General features: G+C 36.3%; 1 protein-coding gene across 1 annotated transcript in view; it reads left to right on the top strand.

Moving 5' to 3' along the window:
* The window catches only part of FER (fer (fps/fes related) tyrosine kinase), a 178,899-nt gene that overhangs the window by 32,654 nt on the left and 125,551 nt on the right, over window positions 1-20,694 (top strand). Inside the window, exons 6-10 of the mRNA XM_014951487.1 lie at window positions 7,408-7,591; window positions 10,910-11,047; window positions 11,986-12,105; window positions 14,603-14,725; window positions 18,551-18,740. Coding sequence (XP_014806973.1) covers window positions 7,408-7,591; window positions 10,910-11,047; window positions 11,986-12,105; window positions 14,603-14,725; window positions 18,551-18,740 — 755 coding nt within the window. The remainder of the gene's footprint in view (window positions 1-7,407; window positions 7,592-10,909; window positions 11,048-11,985; window positions 12,106-14,602; window positions 14,726-18,550; window positions 18,741-20,694) is intronic.

The following is a 20,694-nucleotide window of genomic DNA, read 5'->3' as shown; positions in this document are numbered from 1 at the left end:
AAAGCCTTTGATACAGTCTGCCATGGTGTCCTCCTGGAGAAACTGGCTGCCCATGGCTTGGATGGGAGTACTCTTTGCTGGGTTAAAAACTGGCTGGAGGGCCGGGCCCAGAGAGTGGTGGTGAATGGAGTTAGATCCAGCTGGCGGCTGGTCACGAGTGGTGTCCCCCAGGGCTTGGTATTGGGGACAGTTCTCTTTAACATCTTCATCAATCATCTGGACGAGGGGATTGAGTGCACCCTCTTAAGTTTGCAGGTGATATCAAGTGAGGTGGGAGTGTCGACGTGCTGGAGGGCAGAAAGACTTTACACAGGGTTCTGGACAGGCTGGCTGGATGGGCCAAGGCCAGTGGGATGAGATTCAACAAGGCCAAGTGCCAGGTCCTGCACTTGGGTCGCAACAACCCCATGCAGGACTACAGGCTGGGGGCAGAGCAGCTCGAGAGCTGCCTGGCAGAAAAGGACCTGGGGGTGTTGGTCAACAGTCGGCTGAACATGAGCCAGCAGTGTGCCCAGGTGGCCAAAAAGGCCAACAGCATCCTGGCCTGGATCATAAACAGGGTGGTGAGTAGGACTCAGGAGTCAATCATCCCCCCTGTACTCGGCACTTGTGAGGCCCCACCTCGAGTACTGTGTCCATTCTTGGTATATGTTCTTGTCCTCCAAGTTTCTCTGAGATTGTTAGTCATAGTTTTATTTATATATAAAGATTTTCTTCCCCACTGTTACGTGAGTATAGACCTTCAGGTTTTCCTTCTAATGTTCATTTTGTTTGTCCTGTAATTTAAGGTTTTTCACTGGGTTTCTATCGGGGGCCTATATAACCCTCTATTGTCATATCAGGTGTGTCTCTACTTGCTTTTGAAACTAAATTAAATTATTTCTCAAAAACTGGACTTGTCTAATAAAATTATATTTCCCCTTGTCAGATGGATGTTACCTTCATGTGTGTTTCTTCATGGGACGGCATTTACTGTGTACTGAAGCCAAAGGTCAATGTTCAATTGTTTCAATGCTAAAAGATATAAATCCAGAGAGTTAATTAATCTGTTGTTAGCTAAGCCTTTACAATGATCTCCATTGCCTCTTTTATGAACACTTTGTCATCACTTCTGAATGGCTGAAAGTCAGACATATCAGTGTCACCGAAGTTCACAAGAGTGAGAGGCAAGTGACAGTCCTTGTTGAAATGCCGTAACATTGGGCTCCAGACAGACGTTGTCTGAGATTTATGAAAACTGGTTAAGAAATTCTGATTGTAGACATCCCAAAATGTGCCTAACTGAGAGCTTTATGTTATTTTCACAAATTATTCAGTACTTCAATTATGCTTCCTTAGAAAGCGATTATTATATTTATTGTCTTTTAAGAGCAAACACTTAGAGATGCAAAAATTTGAGAGAGCATCTCAGGTATGAATACATGCTTAGATGTTCATGAGTTTTTAGTTTTCTGTGTCTTCTGAAGTTTTTATTCTTTAAGTTATTTTTTTGCTCCTTTCTTGTCCTCAAAGGTACCCGTTAAACGAGTAAAATAAAAACAAAGCCAACTTAAGAACAAATAGCTTAATAACTGGTACTTCAAGGATGTCTTTTCATTGCAAAGCAATGCTGAGAGGAAAAATACAGTCTTTCTGTAGAGTAGGTTGTCATTGGTATAGGTTTTTGTCCAAGCTGAAAGGATGATTTGTTACATTTACAATGAAACAGAAGTTCAGGGTTTGTGTTAGCATATATCCATTGAAGCAGTGTTGAGCTTTTTTTGCTAGCAGCTCATCTACAATGTAGACATGAAGAAATAATTTCTTACTGAATTCAGTTTTGGAATACTTTGTGACATCTTTCTGTAGTTGACCAATCCAGAGTGTGTCTGTTTCAGCTTTTGATTTTGAGAGGAAAGCTTTGTATTTCACATTCACTGTTTCTCTTTCAAAAGAATAGGTCTTTAAGAAAATAATTTTGTCTTGTCCATAAGATTTAGCTCAAGGGCTGTAACTAAAGCAGCTTCATTGGAATTTTTTATTGCAAAAACAGCTACAGTAGATGTAAGCCTCAGTCAGTAGTTTAACCTATGTTATCATGAAGCTGGATTTGAACTCTGAACAGCTAAGCTTGTACCAAGTTTTGACTGGAGTCTTAAATGCCCCACTACAGGTAACCTTCAGGAGGTGAATCCTTGTCCTATGTGAATTAGCGGGAGCTTTATATTGTACTCCACAGAGTCAGAATTTTGCTGTTTGAATAAAACATTGAAATCTATAATGCAAAGTTGAAGACCTGACAAGTGTTAAATTTTATTGAAATCAATGATAACTAAATGTAGTGAACAAGTGAGGGAATAGGAGCCTTGACTTACAATTTGGTCCAATTGGACAAAGTTGTAAGGGGGAAATTTTTCTCTATCTGCAATATTTGTTTTCTGAAAGTCAGTTTCTTTGAGACATTTGCATTGTACATTGATGCTTATTTTAAAAAAAAAAGATGAAGTGAGCATTGTGAGCTGAAATTTTTCCCAGTAGGTCTCAGTTGGTTTCCCTATCCAGTTTCTGTTCTTTCATTCTAGGTGAATATTAGGCTACAAGAAACTAATACTTAGAGTTGTAAGATCTTTTGAATAGCAAATCTGCCTTTTAAATAGAAAATACCCTAAAACATTTTTTCCAGATGGCTCTGTTGTACTGTATGTAGTAAAATCTTAATGGAATTTTTATTAGAAATCGAAATATTTGACTCTCTAGAATGTTTTAAAAAGAATGCCAGCCTTTTCTTTGCAAATGTCAAACTTTCATAATTGAATTTTGCAGAATTCATAATACTGTTTGTGGCATGACATATTGTATACACAGTCAGTTTCTATAAACATTAAACAGCTTTGTCAACAACTGATGGCAGTAGAATTATAATTAGATCTATTTATGAGATTCATTATACGGATAAAGAAAACTGGATGTTTTCCTGTGTGCTAATTGACATGTAGAACAACTCTGTACTCTGCCTCACTGCATTTTGCTGCTTTAAAAAATAAATTACAATATGGAAGTAACTCTATAGCTGTGTTTCTTGTATTAATTATAGGTCCAAAGACTGTATTTAAAAGTTGAATGTATATGATAATTTGATTTATTTTGCAATTAGTTGAGGTACTTTGCTGAGGCATAATGTGTAGCCAAGGATTTTAGTCCTTAAGGCAGATGGAAAAATGGGATAGTTTAGTCATTAATGAGGTTTCTGAAAGAGAGAGTATTGATAAGTCTCTAGTTACGTGGTTGTGATCATTTTTAGTGTAAATTTTCAGTTTAGTTTAACTGTTGAAGGCTGTTGGTTGTGGTTCATAAGTCAGAAGCCTGTATGATGTTACACAGTATAATTTGGTATATGATGATTTTTGGTAAGCTGAAGGCTGGTGGGGGATATATCTTAAAGACAGGTGTGGACAATTTGTAGGCTTTAAGATCTTAAACTGTGACATATGCAGCTAATTTTAGATTATAAAATCTGGGATGTGCTTGAATAGGAGCAGCCAAAAAGACAATAAACTGAAGAAATAATCCAGCATTTCTTCCTCAGCTAGTGCCTCATCTCCCTCTTCCTGTTTCCCTGGCCAGTGTATCTCCCAAGGGAATGGGCCAGGACAAGCATAACTTAGTGCTTCCAGCTCTGACTTACAGCTTTTCTCATCTTTCTTCCAGTCACTATATGGTAACTACCGCTTGACCTCTTCTCCTCCAAACCCTCTTCAGTCACCTTCTGTTATTTCCCCATGTTCATATGCCTCTCATTTTCCAGAAAGACCGTATAGTGTGTATGTCTTGGTCTGCGAGCAACCAGGTCAACAATGTAGCAGACTGTATATGGAAACCGAGTCTGTATGATAGTTTGATTTATTCTGAAAGTAGTTGAGGTGTTCTTGTAAGGAAAGTTATGTGTAGAGAAGGAATTTAGTCCTCAAGGCAGGTGCAAGAATGGGATTATATACCATCCCATTATATTGTTAAGCTGGTGTCAGACATGCTGATGTTCAGTGGCATCTAACTTCTGGGATGTTATTCTGGGTGTGATGTGTTGTTTTGTTTTGTTTTAGTTAGTTTTGTTTTGGTTTTGTTTTTTTTTTTTTCCTCCATTTGAGATCTATTTTAAATTTAGAAGTAAGTAATGCAATGTTTTTGTTTTGGGGAAGTAAAAAAAATTACACTCTTCCCACGAAACACGAGCTGTGATTGTTTGCCAAAACTAAAACCTGTTACCTCTGGCAAAAAGTTTTAGATAGAGTTGAGATTATTACCACTCCAAAACAGTTTTACAGAGATTTCTAGAGTGGATTGTTTAATTCATAACTAAATGAAAAATACTTCTCTGGTGACAGCTTTGGAGATGTTTAGTCTTTGTTGTGCACGGTTACTTTGCTCATTTAGCTAAACTATAGTGTAAGAAATCTGTTCCTCCCATGTATAAAACTAGGTCAGTAGTTACATTGTTTACAATTAAATGACAGACGTAATATCCTTTTGAAGTGATTTTTATGACTCTGTGTTTAAAATGTAGCTGACAGTAGTAAGGTAGTGAATGTCTGGAGAGCCCTGTCACGGGACAGACAGATAGACAGCTGTCTCACCTTCATGGTAATTTGTTACCAAAGGAGTTCCTGAGTCCGAAGTGCTGTCTTTCTTACTTCTTAGTAGCTCTTCAGGGGTTTTTTTTTGTCTACACATCCACTGACTATTAAACCTGATAAGCTTTTCATGCTTATAGTAACTTTGACCAAAAGATTGCATAGGCTAGCTACACGCTAATTGAAGGAGAATGCCTTTTTTTTTTAACAAAGTACATGCAATTTCCATATAATGCCTTACAGTTGTTACATTGGAAGAGGTTGGGAAGGTCTGTTAACTCTGTGTGTGTCCTTTCTCACATGTTGCTTCTCAGTGTCCTTGTGCTTCAGGAATCCTCATTTTCATCATTCCTTCCGGATTCCTTGTGTTTCGTATCTTTCAATGCTTGATGCCCTTCTCTAAACCTTGTTCGTTTCAAACATGTCCTTGAGGTAGAAGAACCGCATACTGGTTTATGTGGATTTAATCAGTGGCATAAGAAGACTGTCTAGTCCTTTGCTAAATAACATCTTCTTCGACATCTACTGAACACAGGGTTAACATTTCCATTGATCTTTCTGTACTAACCCCAAGATCTCATTCCTACAGATTACTAAGCTTGAAAAGTTTTTTCCCCATATGCATCTCTATTCATACTATAATTTGCCATTTTCTAATTTAATCAGTACATCTTAAGGTTTTTTTCCAGTTCTTTGCATTTGGTTCCCGTGTTTGCTCCCTTCAGACAGTGTCTTCATCATTATCTTTATGACCTCATGTATCAGGACCCAACTGATATTCCTGGGGCACTCCACTGAGTGCCTGCTTCCACCTGCTAATGACATTTCAGCTAAAATTATTTCAAGTTCCTTTAAAGTTACAAAGCTAAACACCATCCAATTCTCATAATTTCTTCTTATTTCATTTATTCTCTAACCTCTTCTTCTAATACCTCAGAGGAAGGAGATTGATCTGTGTGTTCCTCCTATGACACAAGTTCAGCTTTTCAAGATCTGCTTCTGTTCTGCCATTTAGCTATGAGTGCTTCCTTTTCCTTTTTTCTCAACTACTTTGCAATAGGTGGTGGAAATAATAAATCCAATCCATTTTATTAGTTAAATTATTTTAAGATTATAAGAAATGTAGCAGTCTGAATGAGATTGGTTTAGTTAGTGTATGCTTATCTGTGCAGGTGATAGTGAATCTCCACTTGATAATTACAGATATGGGATTCATTTAAAACGCCCCTATTCCTGAAAAAGTAGTGAGATGATTCATAAATATCAAGAAGATAACAAGGATATGAGTACAAGCTTATGTGTCTCAGTAAGGAATCATGTCAAACTAATCTCATATCCTATTATGACAAGGGCAATGCATGATCAAGTTGAAAGAATTGTAGTAGAAGTGCAAAACTTTGCATAAAGCTGCTTGGAGAAAGATTGTTAATGAGGTCCTGTCAGAATAATGTGTCTTATGGGACATTGCAGGATATACGGTGACAGTAGATTTGGGTGGTCTTTCACTGTTTCATTACTTTGTTTCAGATTTTGTTTATTAAAATTCCCAGGCATCATTATGCCTTGAAGGGATTGAAAGTGCACTGAAGGGCAGCTGTAGAGGTAAAAATGATTTGATAAACTGAGAAATGAATCTCAGAAAGATAGCATTACTTGACAGGATGCCAAAACAAAACAAATCAAGTAATCAGTGATACCACGTTTGTATGGTATTCAAAAAAGCCACTTATTTTTTTCCCTTTCTATTTTTTCTTTTTAAATAAGCTAGAAGTATGTGGAGTGCGTGGTTATACTTTGGCTTTGAGCCTTGACTGAAGTTGCACTTGTATAAAACTGTGAACTAGTCAACTGCAAAAAGACAACAGGACTTACAATAGAAGACCTGTAGGTCCATTAGTAAAAATTTTAGAAGATTGGGCAGAAGAGAAGAGTATTTATTATGTAAGAGATGAATTGCAGAGGATGGTAGAATCTATTTTTTATATGCATGGCACATATGAAGTAAGTGAGGTTTTAAATTAAAGCAACAAAGATTTACATGGAGGATGAAAGGGGAGGGAGGTGGGGGTTTGCTTTCAGCTAGCATAGCACTAGACCTGAGTGGTACTAGGAGTTTGCAAAGTTACCTATCTGTCATTGAAGATCTTAGGAAAATCGTAGCATATGCCACATATTTGTGCAATTACTGTAGCAAAGAATAGGATAGATGACCTCTCAGGGTCAGCACTGAACTGCTGTTATCAGCATTAACTTGAGGACTTGTAGCCTCTACTAGTGTAAAGCTGAAATTGTGGAGCCAACCTCCTGATCACGATACTGACAGTGACAAGGAAATGTTGAGTTGTAGTAGAGAAGCTTCCTGTTTCGGACAGGAGTAACAGTGTGAGAATTCAGCTAATTTTATGTAGGCTGCACCAGTGATTTATTGGGATGATAAGTAGCAATACAATTTTTGCTCACAATAAATGACAGATATTTAATGAATCATGGATTTGACCTAGTAGGACATCTCTTACTTTCTTCGTTAAAAAATTAGCTGTGTAAGAGTTTTGGTCTTTATTCTTCATAGCTATATTATTTTTATACCTGTCTAGACTGTGGTTTTCATATACTTTAGATCAAGAATTGTCACATTTCTTCTCAAAGAAAATACAGCAGATTTTTGCTACTAAGTACCTTGAAAAGATTCTTGTTGAAAAAGGTGGAAATTTATCATAAATCTACTAGATTTATTTCATCTACAAGTTTGTATACTTTCAAATCACCACATGCATTTTTCATTTTTTTGTTTTTTTCTTAGGAAAGGAGACTGAGAAAGCCAAAGATCGGTGTGATAAGGCTACCATGAAGCTTCATATGTTGCATAATCAGTATGTGTTGGCACTGAAAGGAGCACAGTTACACCAGCACCAGTATTATGATACTACGCTTCCTCTATTACTTGATTCACTACAGAAGATGCAAGAAGAAATGATTAAAGCCCTGTAAGATGTATTTTTATAATTTCTTAATTTGTGGAATTTTATATGTATAGTATTTTAATTAATTTATAGGATTATTTTAGGATAATAAACTGTGCTTAATTGATTGTATATAAAGGGATAATGAAAAAAGGTACTTTCATCTTTCAATTGACAGTAATTGTGCATAGAAAAGTCTATCCAAATAATGCAGACAGTGATTTTTAGTGGTCACTTAAACATTCTAGCAAGACACCATCTTCTCATAAAACTTTTAAATCTTACAGATTAACTGCAGCGTCTATAGCCTCACTCACGCTTTGTCCTTCAGCTGGTGTACTATGAAAAGTTTGTTGCCTCTCTGGTAGTCTTACTTTTATGAAATTCTGCCGGCAACAAAGTTGATCTAAACTGGCCAAATGTCTTAAAAGTCATCGTGGAGGATGGCCAGGCACATATGTTGTTAATTATATGTGTGGGAGAAGTAGCAGGAACAGGATAAACCTGATCTCATTGTAAGGAATCCAACCTTAAAAATACAATTTACATTATTACAGGTGTGCAAACTGATGATCTCTGAGAACGGACAATGTGGACTTTAAGCCCTCTTTGCTGGTTTTTAATCACCATGCTGCCTCTGTCTTTCCTGAAGAATGGGAGTTGGTTAGGTGGTCTATTCTGTAGGTCTTTTTCTGGAGTGTTATTTAAATCACTTAGCCTAAAGGAAAAGGCAGTTACATTTTTTTTTTGGTAGGTATTGTTCATTTAGATGTGAGGCACTCTTCTTTAACTCATTCACTTACTTTTTCCAAATTTCACTGAATTTCATTGAATTTCACTGAATTTTTTAGAGTTGGAAGGGACCATAGAGATCATCTAGTCCAACTCCCCTGCCAAAGCAGGACCACCCAGAGCTTGTCAGAGCATGTTACTCAGGACTGCATCCAGGCAGGTCTTGAAAATCTCCAAAGAAGGGGACTCCACAACCTCCCTGGGCAGCCTGTTCCAGGGTTCCGTCACCCTCACCGTGAAGAAGTTCTTCCTCATATTCAAGTGGAACCCTTTATGTTCCAACTTGTGCCCGTTGCCCCTTGTCCTCTCACTGGCAACTACTGAAAAGAGTCTGGTTCCCTCTTCCCTCAGCCCGCCCTTAAGATACTTGTAGGCGTTGATAAGGTCTCCCCTCAGCCTTCTCTTCTCCAGACTAAAGAGTCCTAGCTCTTTCAGCCTCTCCTCATAAGGGAGATGCTCCAATCCTTGAATCATCTTTGTAGCCCTTCGCTGGACTCTTTCCAGTAGTTCCCTGTCCCTCTTGAACTGGGGAGCCCAGAACTGGATGCAGTATTCCAGTTGTGGCCTCACCAGTGCAGAGTAGAGGGGCAGAATGACCTCCCTTGACCTACTGGCCACACTTCTCCCTGTGCAGCCCAGGATTCTGTTGGCCCTCCTGGCCACAAGAGCACACTGCTTGCTCATTGTCATTTTGTTGTCCACCAGGACCCCCAGATCCTTTTCCTCAGAGCTTGTCTCCAGCAGGTCCATGCCTAACCTGTATTGATGCCTAACATTCTTCTTCCCCAGGTGCAGGATCCTGCACTTTTCCTGACTTCAGCACACAGGAAGTGAGGAAGAGTTGGGCATTTCATGGTTTACGTGCTTCAGTGGTGCAGACACCATTAACTGACCTATGCAGTGTCATACAGATGCCTATGTAGCATCACCAGATACCTGGTGCAGCTATTGAAATGAAATAGATATTTATATTACAGTCCTTTTAATGTAAATTTTTTATGTAAAATCACAGCAAAAGGCTACAGTTAAATTTGTGTGCTGTAATTAAGTGGATTTTTCAGAATAATGAGATATGATGATTCACTGAAGGATTTTATAATGGCCAAGAACCTCTTGCATCGACTCACCTTTGCTATGTCTGTAAAAAATATTCTTGTCACTCCCTAGAAATTTTTTGTGAGATCTGAATGTAATTCTGAATTGAAGAAAATTACTGTAATTAATGTAATATGAATGTAAGAAAATTACTCCTTTCTAGTATCTTTGGTGTACAAGAAGAGGTGGTGATTTCAGGTATAGAGCTTCCCATTGGTGGGAAACATACTTCCTTAATAATCCTGATTTTTCAGATGAATTAGTCTGGCAAACCTGAAGAAGTGTAAATTAACATTCCTAATTATTTTATTTTTATTTTTATTTTTTGATAATTGACATCTATTCCCTTTCTCTTCAGTATGGCATTGCAGTAGTTAACATTCGCCTTTCTTTTCATCATGCTCTTTGAACTATTTTCTGGAATCTTTTCACACATTTTCTTCACAGGCAGGGCAGGATTTAGGGCCTTCTCTTGTCTGTTTTGTCCTCAGAAAAATTATTCAAAAAAATCCAATAACTTAACTGCTTTTACAGAGAAAGCACAGCTTAAGACATAAAAAAATCTATTGATACCTTTTTCTCTTCATGTGCCTTTGGGCTGGTCAAAATTCATCAGTATTTTAAGAAAGCTCACCATGCTTCAGAGCCTGGTAAGCTAGCAACTTTCTGAAAGATAAACAGGAATTAGGAAATTATTAGGAAGGTTCCCTTATGGAAAACTAGAAGTTAGAGAGAATAGGAGGGTGTTCTGAGGATGTATTAAGAGTAGTGGCGCAATATCACCCATTCTTTTACCATTCCCTATTCCCTTGGTTTTTCCCACTCTCAGAAGCAGGTTAAGACAACACTGGGCTGCTTATACTTTATTACAGGAGCTTTTTTCTTGATTCTGTTTCTTCTTGTAAATATATACTAACTTGTCATTTATGCTTATGTTTTTCTGAATGACAAGTCATAAATGTATGAAAGAAGATAGTTAAAACAATAAAGAAAACCATTTTTTAAGGGAAATCCACAGTATTTTGTTATTTTGTGACTCGTTTTGCCTTATGCCATAATATATTTATTTTGTCAATCAGAACATGAAAAGCTCTAGTGTAGGTCATAACAAGCCTGGTAAGTCCTTTGTGAAGAGGAGAGTCATCAATAAGCTATATACATTCCTTTTCCTTGTGATTCTACAGTTTTTAGTTTAGCTGTCTTGTCTGTAGATGCACTGAAATCAATACAAGGAGTGTGATCTTAGAGACCTCTCACTCACTCATAGCCAATCTGTAAAGAGAAGGCCAAAATTGATCTGTTACTTCTTTGAGTAATATATTGTCTTATTTTTTCCCTTTTTAGCCAGTTGCAACAAGAGTTTGTAGAAACAGCAAATTGAAAGTTTGAAGCATCTTCAATGCCATCTATGCCTTCAGTGCCATGTTATACACTAGAATTTTTTTTCCTCTCTAGAAAAGGAATCTTGGATGAGTATAGCCAGATCACCAGTCTTGTAACAGAAGAGATTGTGAATGTGCATAAAGAGATCCAGACCTCGGTTGAACAGATAGACCCAAACTCTGAGTATAATGACTTCATAGATACTCACAGGTATAAATTTTTGTCTTGATGTGCATGTTGATGTTTCTTTTTGAGAAAACCCAGAACTAAACTGCAACACTGCTTAAGTGCTAAGAGTTGAATTTGTTTCTATTTGATTCCTTTTACATTGTTGCTTGTAAAGCTTTATCCTAATTTGAAAATTGTTCTTGCATGTACAGAAAGCTGGCTGAAAGTCAAGTTTTTAACCTGGCTCTTTCTTTAACCATCCCTTTGACTGGCTCTAGAAAAAACAAAATTCCAGTTACAGTTATTACATCTGAAGAGCCGTAACTTTGGTATTAGTAACAGCCTATACATGACAGTCCGGATTCAGTGTTAGCTAATTTTCTGTGTATTTGGACACAGTGTGCATTCTGGGCTAAACAAGGTTTTTCAGGTTTATTTCTCTTAACTGTCCAAATTCTATTTTAAAGTAAACTCCAAGTTACTCTGTATTCTGCAGTTATTGCAGGTTGAGCCGTGCCTGAGACTACAGAGTGTGCAGATCATGCAAGAAAGTCTTTTACTTTAAAAATAAGCTGTATTTGCCATCTGTTGAACTGTTACTCTATATTAGTATATGCAGAAATAGACCTAAAACTTCTTGCATTATTTTTTTTGTTGTTATATGTGAATTGATAATTGTCACGTGCAGGTTTATAGCAGGATCAGCAAAGAGTGAAGCCGTTCACATTGAAAGCCCTTGAGAGCCTTGGTTATACTGTGGTCTTGATTCAAAGAATTGTATGCCATTTTATCATCCGCTATGCTTTTAAGACTATGTTCTTTATTCAAAGGAAAAATAATATGTATCCAGTTGCTATTATTTCATACATAATTTTAACTATATTCTAGTAATTGAAATAATTCAAAATATAATCATTTGCTTTGTCATTTACTAAAAGACACATTAATTTTGAAAATGTAACATTTATTTGCTAAATTAGGTCATCAGGAGTAGTTGAACAAGAAATAGAGTTTGATATATCTTTACTAGAAGAAAATGAAAACCTTCAAGCGAATGAGATCATGTGGAATAATCTAACAGCAGAAAGTTTACAAATAACGTAAGTCTTTCTTTTCAAACCTTTCATCCTTTGGATATGCTGTTATACATTGTACCTAGGCTTACTCAGATCATCGCATAGCTGTTGTCCTCATTTTTAAGGTCCAGTTTCTAAAAATAGTATTTTCACGCTATAGTCACTTTCCCATGCTAGTTTTATTGTTCCTTTGCACAAAATATTCCTCCTGAGTCTCCCTGAAAACTTGCCAACACTTCCAATGTGTGTTCCTCTCCTTGCCAGTTAATCGGTACAATGCCTCAAATCCATTATGAATCCTTCTTGGGAACACACTGGTTCATCTTCCCAAAAGTGTTTCCACATTCAGTACTCTAGGAAAAGTACTGAAATCTTTTGATGAAACCAGTGAGTACAGTGATGTAGTCAGTGATTTAAATTGCCATGCAGAAAATTTTCATGAATATATTTATTCCACTTGTTCTGTGGTTGCTTTCATTTTCCAAAGTAAATTCTTTGTCATTATTATAAATTTAAAATACATTAACTTACTAACACTGTTGTAGCTGTTGTATTGAATTTCATGGAGCTTTTAGCTAGTCAGGGTGATAAAGCTACCTATGTATTTTGTTAATATATTGCCTAGTTAAATCTTTTTATTACTTTTACCAATCATCTTTAATCATTTGTGACTAGGGAACAAATCTCCTGCTGAGGTTATTATGTTCTTATTGTATTATCAGCCTTTTTGACATAAAGTCGTCCAATGCAGTCACCTGTGAGATTGCATCTTTTAATTGTACATTTAATTTTTTTTTATATTGATCATAGCCATTTTGAAGTGGAAAATGCAGAATTTTATTGGCTGATGATATTTTTGTTTTCTCTACCGTATTTCAGTCCATGTTTCACTTATTAGAAGTTGGTTTTTTTTCCTTTAGAAAGCAAAACTGATCAAAATAAGATATCAATGGTGTGTTGTGGGTTTTTTTAAAGTTTTTTTAAAAATTCGTCTGCTTAATCAAATTATGATACTTATTTCTTGAAGGTTATTCTGAAAACCAAAATCATAGTGAGTCGTAATAGCAGTGAGCTGTAGCATGTAAATACATTGCAGTGTCTTCTTCAGATTATACTAATCCCTGTGTTTTCTCAACATGACAGAATCTGTGAATTTTATTAATTCCCTTTCAAGGTCATTAATCATCCTCTCTTTTTTCCTGTGCAATCTGATTACTTTTTGTAAATTTATTCCTTACTAGATACTTAAATAATCTTTCTAATATGAATTTTCAGTCTCCTTTGTCAGACTCCTCCTTAGTCCTGAAGCATCTTCATCTTTCTTATGAAAGGATCCTTTAATAATTAAAGCCCATCGCTTACCTTTAAACATGTTTCTGTTCATAGTATATTCTGCATCATTACTAAATTGAGATTTTTCCTGCTTAAACTATGTAAATGTACATCTAGATGTACTTAAGTACAGTAACAGGAAAAATATATATGCTGAATCTGCCTTTTCAGTAAAGTACTACAAGTTTTCAAAGATTCTGCTTTCCATAGCTCAAAAAGACAAATAACATCTTTCTCTGATGTATCCCATTGTTTAGAACTAAGACATCAGCCTAAGTGAGAGATGAAATGCTGCTTTTCTGTTAAAGGATTCTGATAAAATTCATATTTGCCTACATATATACATTTGCAATACAGTTTCCAATGTGTCCTGTTATGGATCTTATATTCACCCACTTTAAACTCTTTTGTGAATTTGAGAGAGAAATTTTATAGTGTGATATTATTTTTGGAACAGGAATCAAATATCTCTTTTAAGTGTTACTGCCTTTAAGGTGTTCACTTTCTGGTATAAATTTAGGACTATGGGCAAAAAAAATTTAACTGCATTAGGTCAGACCAAAGATTGACCTAACCAACTTTCTTCTTTCTTACATTAGCCAGTGGGGAAAAGTCTAGGGAGGAGAACAAGAAAAGGATGATCAAGCAATGCTGTTTCCTCCTAATGATCTCTCACCCCTCCATAATTTTCAGCTCAGAAATGTTTTGAGACGGAAGTAGTATTTGTTCATAATAGCCTTAAAGGTAGTTTATATTTGCCTTAGGCATGTTTTTCTTTCATGAATTTGTCCAGTCAGTTTCAGTATGTACAAGTATCTGTTGTCCACAGGATTTTTGGTCAAGGAATTACAAAGATTAACTTCCTATTATGTGACTAGATACTTCTTATTAATCTTCTAAATGACAGTCCAGTTATTGAGTATCATAAGATCCAGAATAATTATTTTGTATTCTTCAACTTCAGCCTCTTCACCTTACCTGAAATGCTATTGTACGGTCTGCACTCTTTGTCACTTTTGAAACTGTCCTTCTATTTGGATTATTACAAAAATATGAAGCAATGGAGATTTTTGTGAAGCTCCACTAGCTCCCAGCACCGTGAAAACTGTTTATTCTTATCTTCTTATGTTCCCAAATATATACAGTTTATGTATTCACAATGTGGATTTCTAAAATCTATGTCTTACAGGTTAAAAACAGTAATAGAAGAACTGATTCAGACACAGCAAAACCTTTTAAGCAAAGAGGAGCTAGTATTGGAACTGGAGAAAAAAATAGAAGAGTCATCTAAGACTTGTGAAAAGAAGTCTGAGTAAGTGCAAATCGAATTTCAAAATATAATAGTTTCAGGGAAAAGGATCTCTAATGCAATTTTTAAGACTTAAATAAGAAAAAACTTCCACTAATTTGGTTCTGCTTTTGTAGAAGTGATTGTTGTGAAACACAACAATAAGTTTGTTTCCTGTCTCTAAAATAACTCTTACCCACTGCAGATCCCAATTCATCGATGAATTGAGCATCTCCATTAGTTTAATATAATTGTCATAGTGTTGGGATGGCTCAAGAACTGGACCTTAGGTTAGTATTTTAACTTCAGCTTGGTGAAAGAAGAGGAGTCAGTTCAGATAGCCTCTCTGACTGAGTTCGTTGGGTAGATACAATTTTGTGAAGGAGTCAGAGCCGTGTGCAAGACATGTACTCTTTCTTATGCAATAATATGTTTGGAACTCATAGGGTTAAATTCATTCTTTGTTGCATTTTCTTTACAAAGCTGAATGTAGATCTGATACCCTGTAGTACTGTATAGTAAATAACAAAGGATAAGGATTAATAAGTGTTTTACAGTGCCATAAATAAAACATTATTATAAAGAGTAATTCTTGGACAAGATCTTTAGGTTTTTTTCTACCTTTTGTTAGAAGAAATATTCATGTCAAAGATTCAGTCTAAACTGAAGTTAATGCAGCAGATAAAGAAGCCTTCTGCCTGTAGTTATTTTTTCTGATTCTTGTTGCAATCAGTCATAATCTTATTCAACTGGTTATAAATACTAGTTTACAATATCAGTGAATGGAATGCAACTCCTCAGGTAATCCTGTTCTCATTCACTGAAGAAGTCTTGAAGCTCTTTGTTGAAGGCATCTTGTCTCTTGGTACGTTGGCTAGTATTTCATTCATATCCAAAACTTTATAACTTTATGTAAATATATGATATTAATGTTTTGATATAATATTTTCCTCTTCTTTCTTTGATGAAGTTCACATGTACTCACAGTATATTTTCCAACTTTTTGGCTCTTGACCTACCCTTCTTGCTGCATGTTACTTAAAGGATAAAAAAAACCCTGTATTTTAACTAGATGAGTTTGGTGGTGTTTGCCCCCACCTTAGTGTTGATTTGTTATCAGTTGTCTCTTTCTGAAAGTAGTTCAGACTGTCTCTGTGTTTCTTGCTGTGGGTAAGCTCTGTTGACTGATCCTGTAGCGGGTGTTTGTGGTGTTGAGATGATTTCAGTTTAAACTGCACCAGTACCTGCAGGTCTTATTAAAAAGGCACGGCGTTTGGCTTAGATTTCTAGTTGTAAGATAAAAGTTTCCTTGAAATGACTCCAGTTCTGAGTCTGATTTATCATTGCTCATGCCTTCCTCCAACAGACCCTGTTTTCACCTTTTACCTGCAGTGCACAGTGATCAGGATGTTTTTGCACATACTTACGGTCCCTAGAACTCATCCAACTGTTGCATGTTCTTGACTGCTGTCATAGCATACAGGACTAGCCTTAGCACTGCAGGGCAAGGTGAAAGGTAAATGTAGTTGAGCAATAAACAAAAACTTGTCTCTTGAGCCAGAGGTCATTCTGTTGGTACAATGCAACTCTGTCATCAGGAAAGTAAGTAAGGAGGTCCACTCCAAATGCAAGAGCTCTAGATCCTTTGTTACTGCTGAGCCTCACCCAAGGTTCTGAGTTTCACCCTTCCGTGTCTGCTTTATCTGGGCAAAATGGTGGTAAAAGTCTGCAACATCCTGTTTTCTGTCTCGTTACTTGAATCAGTCTGGACTTCTGCTGTCTCCCCACTTCTTTCTGACACAGCTTCAGTACCACAAGTTCTGAGTTGTTATGGACTTTGCAGTGGTAGTCTCAGTTGGGGTTTGAAAGCATTTCTTGGTGTCTAATTCTGCCAATGCTCCAAATTTATCTTTGCACATACTGCACTTTTTATTAGAGTATATGCAGAAGTGTATCTCTAGGCCTCTAATCTATTCCTCAGTGTTTAGCAGCATCGGTGCTATTATTGTGGCACCAATATCCCTTTCTGCCTTCAAAGGATGGTATCACCTGCTACCCAGAGAGTGTTTTAATTATATTTTATTATATATTATTTTTATATGTGTATGTCAAGCATACCATCTGCCCTTCCAACGTGGTAGCATATTGAATATTTGGGGTTTGATTCAGTTTGCCTTTTTACCACTTCGCAACCTGTTGCTCTGTTCTGGCCCTGCCAGGATTCTTCACATAAGATCTCACTCTGTGAGGTTGGTAGTAGCTCCGGCTAGCCATGAGGACTATGAAGTTTGCCCTCATGAAAGCCACGGGCAAATAATTTTACAGGTTCTAGTTCCCCATGCGTAGATGGAATGGGGAGTATTCTGTGTTGAATTTGGGCAAACGAATTAGACGAGAATCTATCTCTTTCCCAGTTTTGGAAAGAGAATAGCTCATGACTTCTAACTTGCAGGGTATGTCTTGTTATCTTTGGGTTGTGATGAATTGAAACCATTCAGTGTTTTGGATGTTACTATTCTAGCCAATGCGTATTCACCAAAGCCCTGCTGATGATGGAAGGCCATCGTTTTCACAGGATGATCTCTTTTTTTCTTCATAATGAGGACCAGATGAAAGAATGTGTGCAGTCTCATGCCAAACCTCGGTTTCAGGTCCTCTAATGGTGCCTTCATTCATCATACTTACCCTTTCTACATGAATGATCATTCTGCTATTTGTACGGAGTTTTGTTCTTTGGTGGCTTAGTTCAATGCTCATCTGTAGGGATATGCTTTTTGTCTTTTCCTGCCAATGAAGATTTTATGACAGATGGTTCCCTTATCACTTTGGAACTTATTTGAATAGTGATTTGGCTCCACATCAATTTATGAAGGAACAATCTCAACATCAAGAGGGCTTGTCTTCCAGGGATTATTTGGAAGATACAGAGTGACAGAGTATTGTGATTATTCTTTACACTATCTTCATTTTCCATAGTTCTGGTCTTTCTACCTTGCTTATCTGTTCTTGCAGACTGTGAGAATTTTTCATCTGTTTATAGACTACATGTCCCTGGGTTCCAGTTGGGTGCTTTTAAGGTTTGTTTTTTTAAGATGTTGTACTGTGGATGGTTCTGTCTTTTACGCAGCTTCTGTCCATCTTTGGTTTTGGCAGTTTTTAGGTGTAATAGAGTCATCTAGGTACCTATAGATGTTCTAAGTAATCTGCTTGTCCTTCATTAATGAATGAATTACGTCTGTCTTGGAGTATTTAGTCTTATTCAGAGAAGAGCCATAAAAACATGCAGGAGACAAGCAAAAATTGCTTCTAGTTTTCAGTTTAGAATTCAGTTTTTTTAGCTTCATAAGAAAAATGTTAGACTGCAGGCCAGAAATACTTATGCAGTAGAGGATCTTTCAGTCCAGAAGAGACAACAGATATTTCTAGCTTCATGCTAGACAAATTTATACTGTTTGTAAGGTGAGTTTAATAGTGCAAATTATTATTCCAACAACTATGTGGATTGTGGCAGATTTCTCATCACTGGAAATCATGATCTAAAAATGCATTTCTTCTCTAAAGGATAGGGAACTTTAGTGTTTATATATTCAGTGATAAGTGGACGAAAATAGTATCATCTACTATTTCAACATTTTTTGTGATAGATCGAGAGAAGAGAGTGACAAAGTAGGTGTTTGTTTGCATTGTCTTGTAGCTTTGAAAATTTTCTAGAATTGTGTATGTATTCATGCTTTTGAACAAATAATTCTGTTGAGGAGTTTTAATACTTTTTAAAAAAATCTTTTATGAAACAAAATATGTATTTTAAATTATGTGTAATTTTAGATTGTTTATTATTTTTCTCTGCAGTATTGTACTCTTGCTGAGCCAAAAGCAAGCGCTCGAAGAACTTAAGCAAACTGTTCAGCAATTAAGATGCTCTGAGGCAAAATTTGCAGCCCAGAAAGAACTACTGGAACAAAAGGTTCAAGAGAATGATGGAAAAGAGCCACCACCTGTAGTGAATTATGAGGAAGATGCCAGATCAGTGACTTCTATGGTAAGTTTTACATCTGTTTTAGTGACTTATACGGCCTTGCTATTGTACATTAGTCCTGCGATCAGAGTCTCAACCTATTCACAGGGATGACTGAAGTGAATAAACTTCACTTTGCATTTGTGGAGACTAGTTCAGAAAAACAGTTTAGGTGTGTGATTTTTTTAAAGTTGCAGTAACTTGGATCACTGTCTGTATGTCTGTGGACTTGGTTTGGTCTTCTGTACACTTGATGTTAGTTTCTCATTAGACTATTTAATAATCAAAAGTGTAAATCCTGAAATAGATTTAGTAAACATGACTGAGTAGCTATTGGTAATTTCATTGCCTGGGTTGAAATACCTTCACTGTTGTAGACAGAAAACTGTAAAAGCTGTTAGAATCACTGTACACATTGTGTAATTGAGAACTGAATTTTCTGTACTGTAATTACTCTTTAAACAGAGACTAACACTGGTTTCTTTGCAACTTATTTTTAAAAGTCCTCTTGGTAATCAAAAAAACCCTTTCTGTGTGATGATGAGACTCCATGTAACTTAAATAAGTAATTTGCTACTATTTTGTGTGACTTCCTTTTTTCAGTTGTATGCAGCTATGTGTAGAGATAGTAGGCCCCATGAAAAAGCAAACAAACATTTCCTGTTTACTAAAGGGAGAAGTAGTACTGTTTGCTTTTATGGATTAGGTTTGACATATATGAGATGCTTGTGACTTGTTCTCTTTAGAGGTTTAGGCTGCCATTTCTTTTGACCCAGAGAGCAGTAACTCAGTGAAATGATAATGAAATGGTTGTATTTGAGAGGAGTGCTTTTGTTTTCTCTATTTGTGGAGCCAAGTTTGTTTTTTCTTCCATTCCCATTCTACAGTTACATTTAATTGTCAGTATTCTGTTGCTTCCACTTCTAATGTTTAATGTTTACAAGGCACTAGATGGTAATTGCCTTTTTTCCTGGTACAAAACATTATTTTACAAAGCTTGTATGCTTGTCATGGTCTAGGAAGAATTGCTAAAGCACAAAAAGATGGAGAAGGAAAAAGGAAGGATCAGGATAATGATTGTGAATGATTAGGAAGCTTGAAATCTTTTTAGAGTAGGCTATCTTGTTAGTCATTTCATGTAATATCCTGCAGTAGTGCTAGTGAATATTGTCTGTAAGGGTTAGTTGAGATCATGAGTCTAATCAAGAGAATGGTATTGTTCCACCTCAGTTCAAGATTATTAGACTTTTTCTTCTGCTGTCCAAATCTCTGTTTCAATGGGCGAGAGAAAATATTCCTTGCATATAGGGACAATACACGGTGAAGAATTCTGACCTCTACATTTTTTTTAATAAAAGTTATTGATGATTTTTTTTTTTCTGGAGGGTATACATACCAAAATTTCTAGAATGATGCAAGAAATGCATTTTTGCATATGTCAAATTTGCCAAGAGTAAGAAAAATGTTAGTATTTTGGCATCAGAGGATATAGTCTTATGATTCATATACACCATAAAAAATAACAGAATACATCTTAAATGCTGGGTTATTTCACTTGAATAAGTTATTTAAGACAGGAAAATACCATTTAAATTTTGTTCAACTATTAGGTTGATATCCTGTCCTAGTAAAATTGACTAAAAAGTGGTAGATAGAACTGCAGTCTAAATTAAACATTTTTCAAATTGCTGTACCTTGAGAGGGCAGTCTTGACTGTATCTGAAGTTGAAAAAACGGTACACTGATGGGCTGTTTGTATAAATAAGCATCCTGACGCTTTTTATAGAGGGATTATTTTTTTTTAGTAAAACTCCTTAAAATTATACAGCTGCTAAATGATCAGAAATGAAGTGTTCTTGCTGCTGATTGCTCATCCTGGTATCATTCAAGAGGGTCGTTGTTTCTTCAGCAATAAATCCATTTAGTTTTCTCCTCTTTATCTAAAAGCAGTTCATCTAAATGTTGTCTGATACTGCAT

Source organism: Calidris pugnax, unplaced genomic scaffold (genome assembly GCF_001431845.1).
Source record: "Calidris pugnax isolate Ruff unplaced genomic scaffold, ASM143184v1 scaffold148, whole genome shotgun sequence".
In the NCBI taxonomy this organism is placed as follows: Eukaryota; Metazoa; Chordata; class Aves; order Charadriiformes; family Scolopacidae; genus Calidris; species Calidris pugnax.
This window is presented reverse-complemented; position numbering and strand designations above follow the sequence as displayed.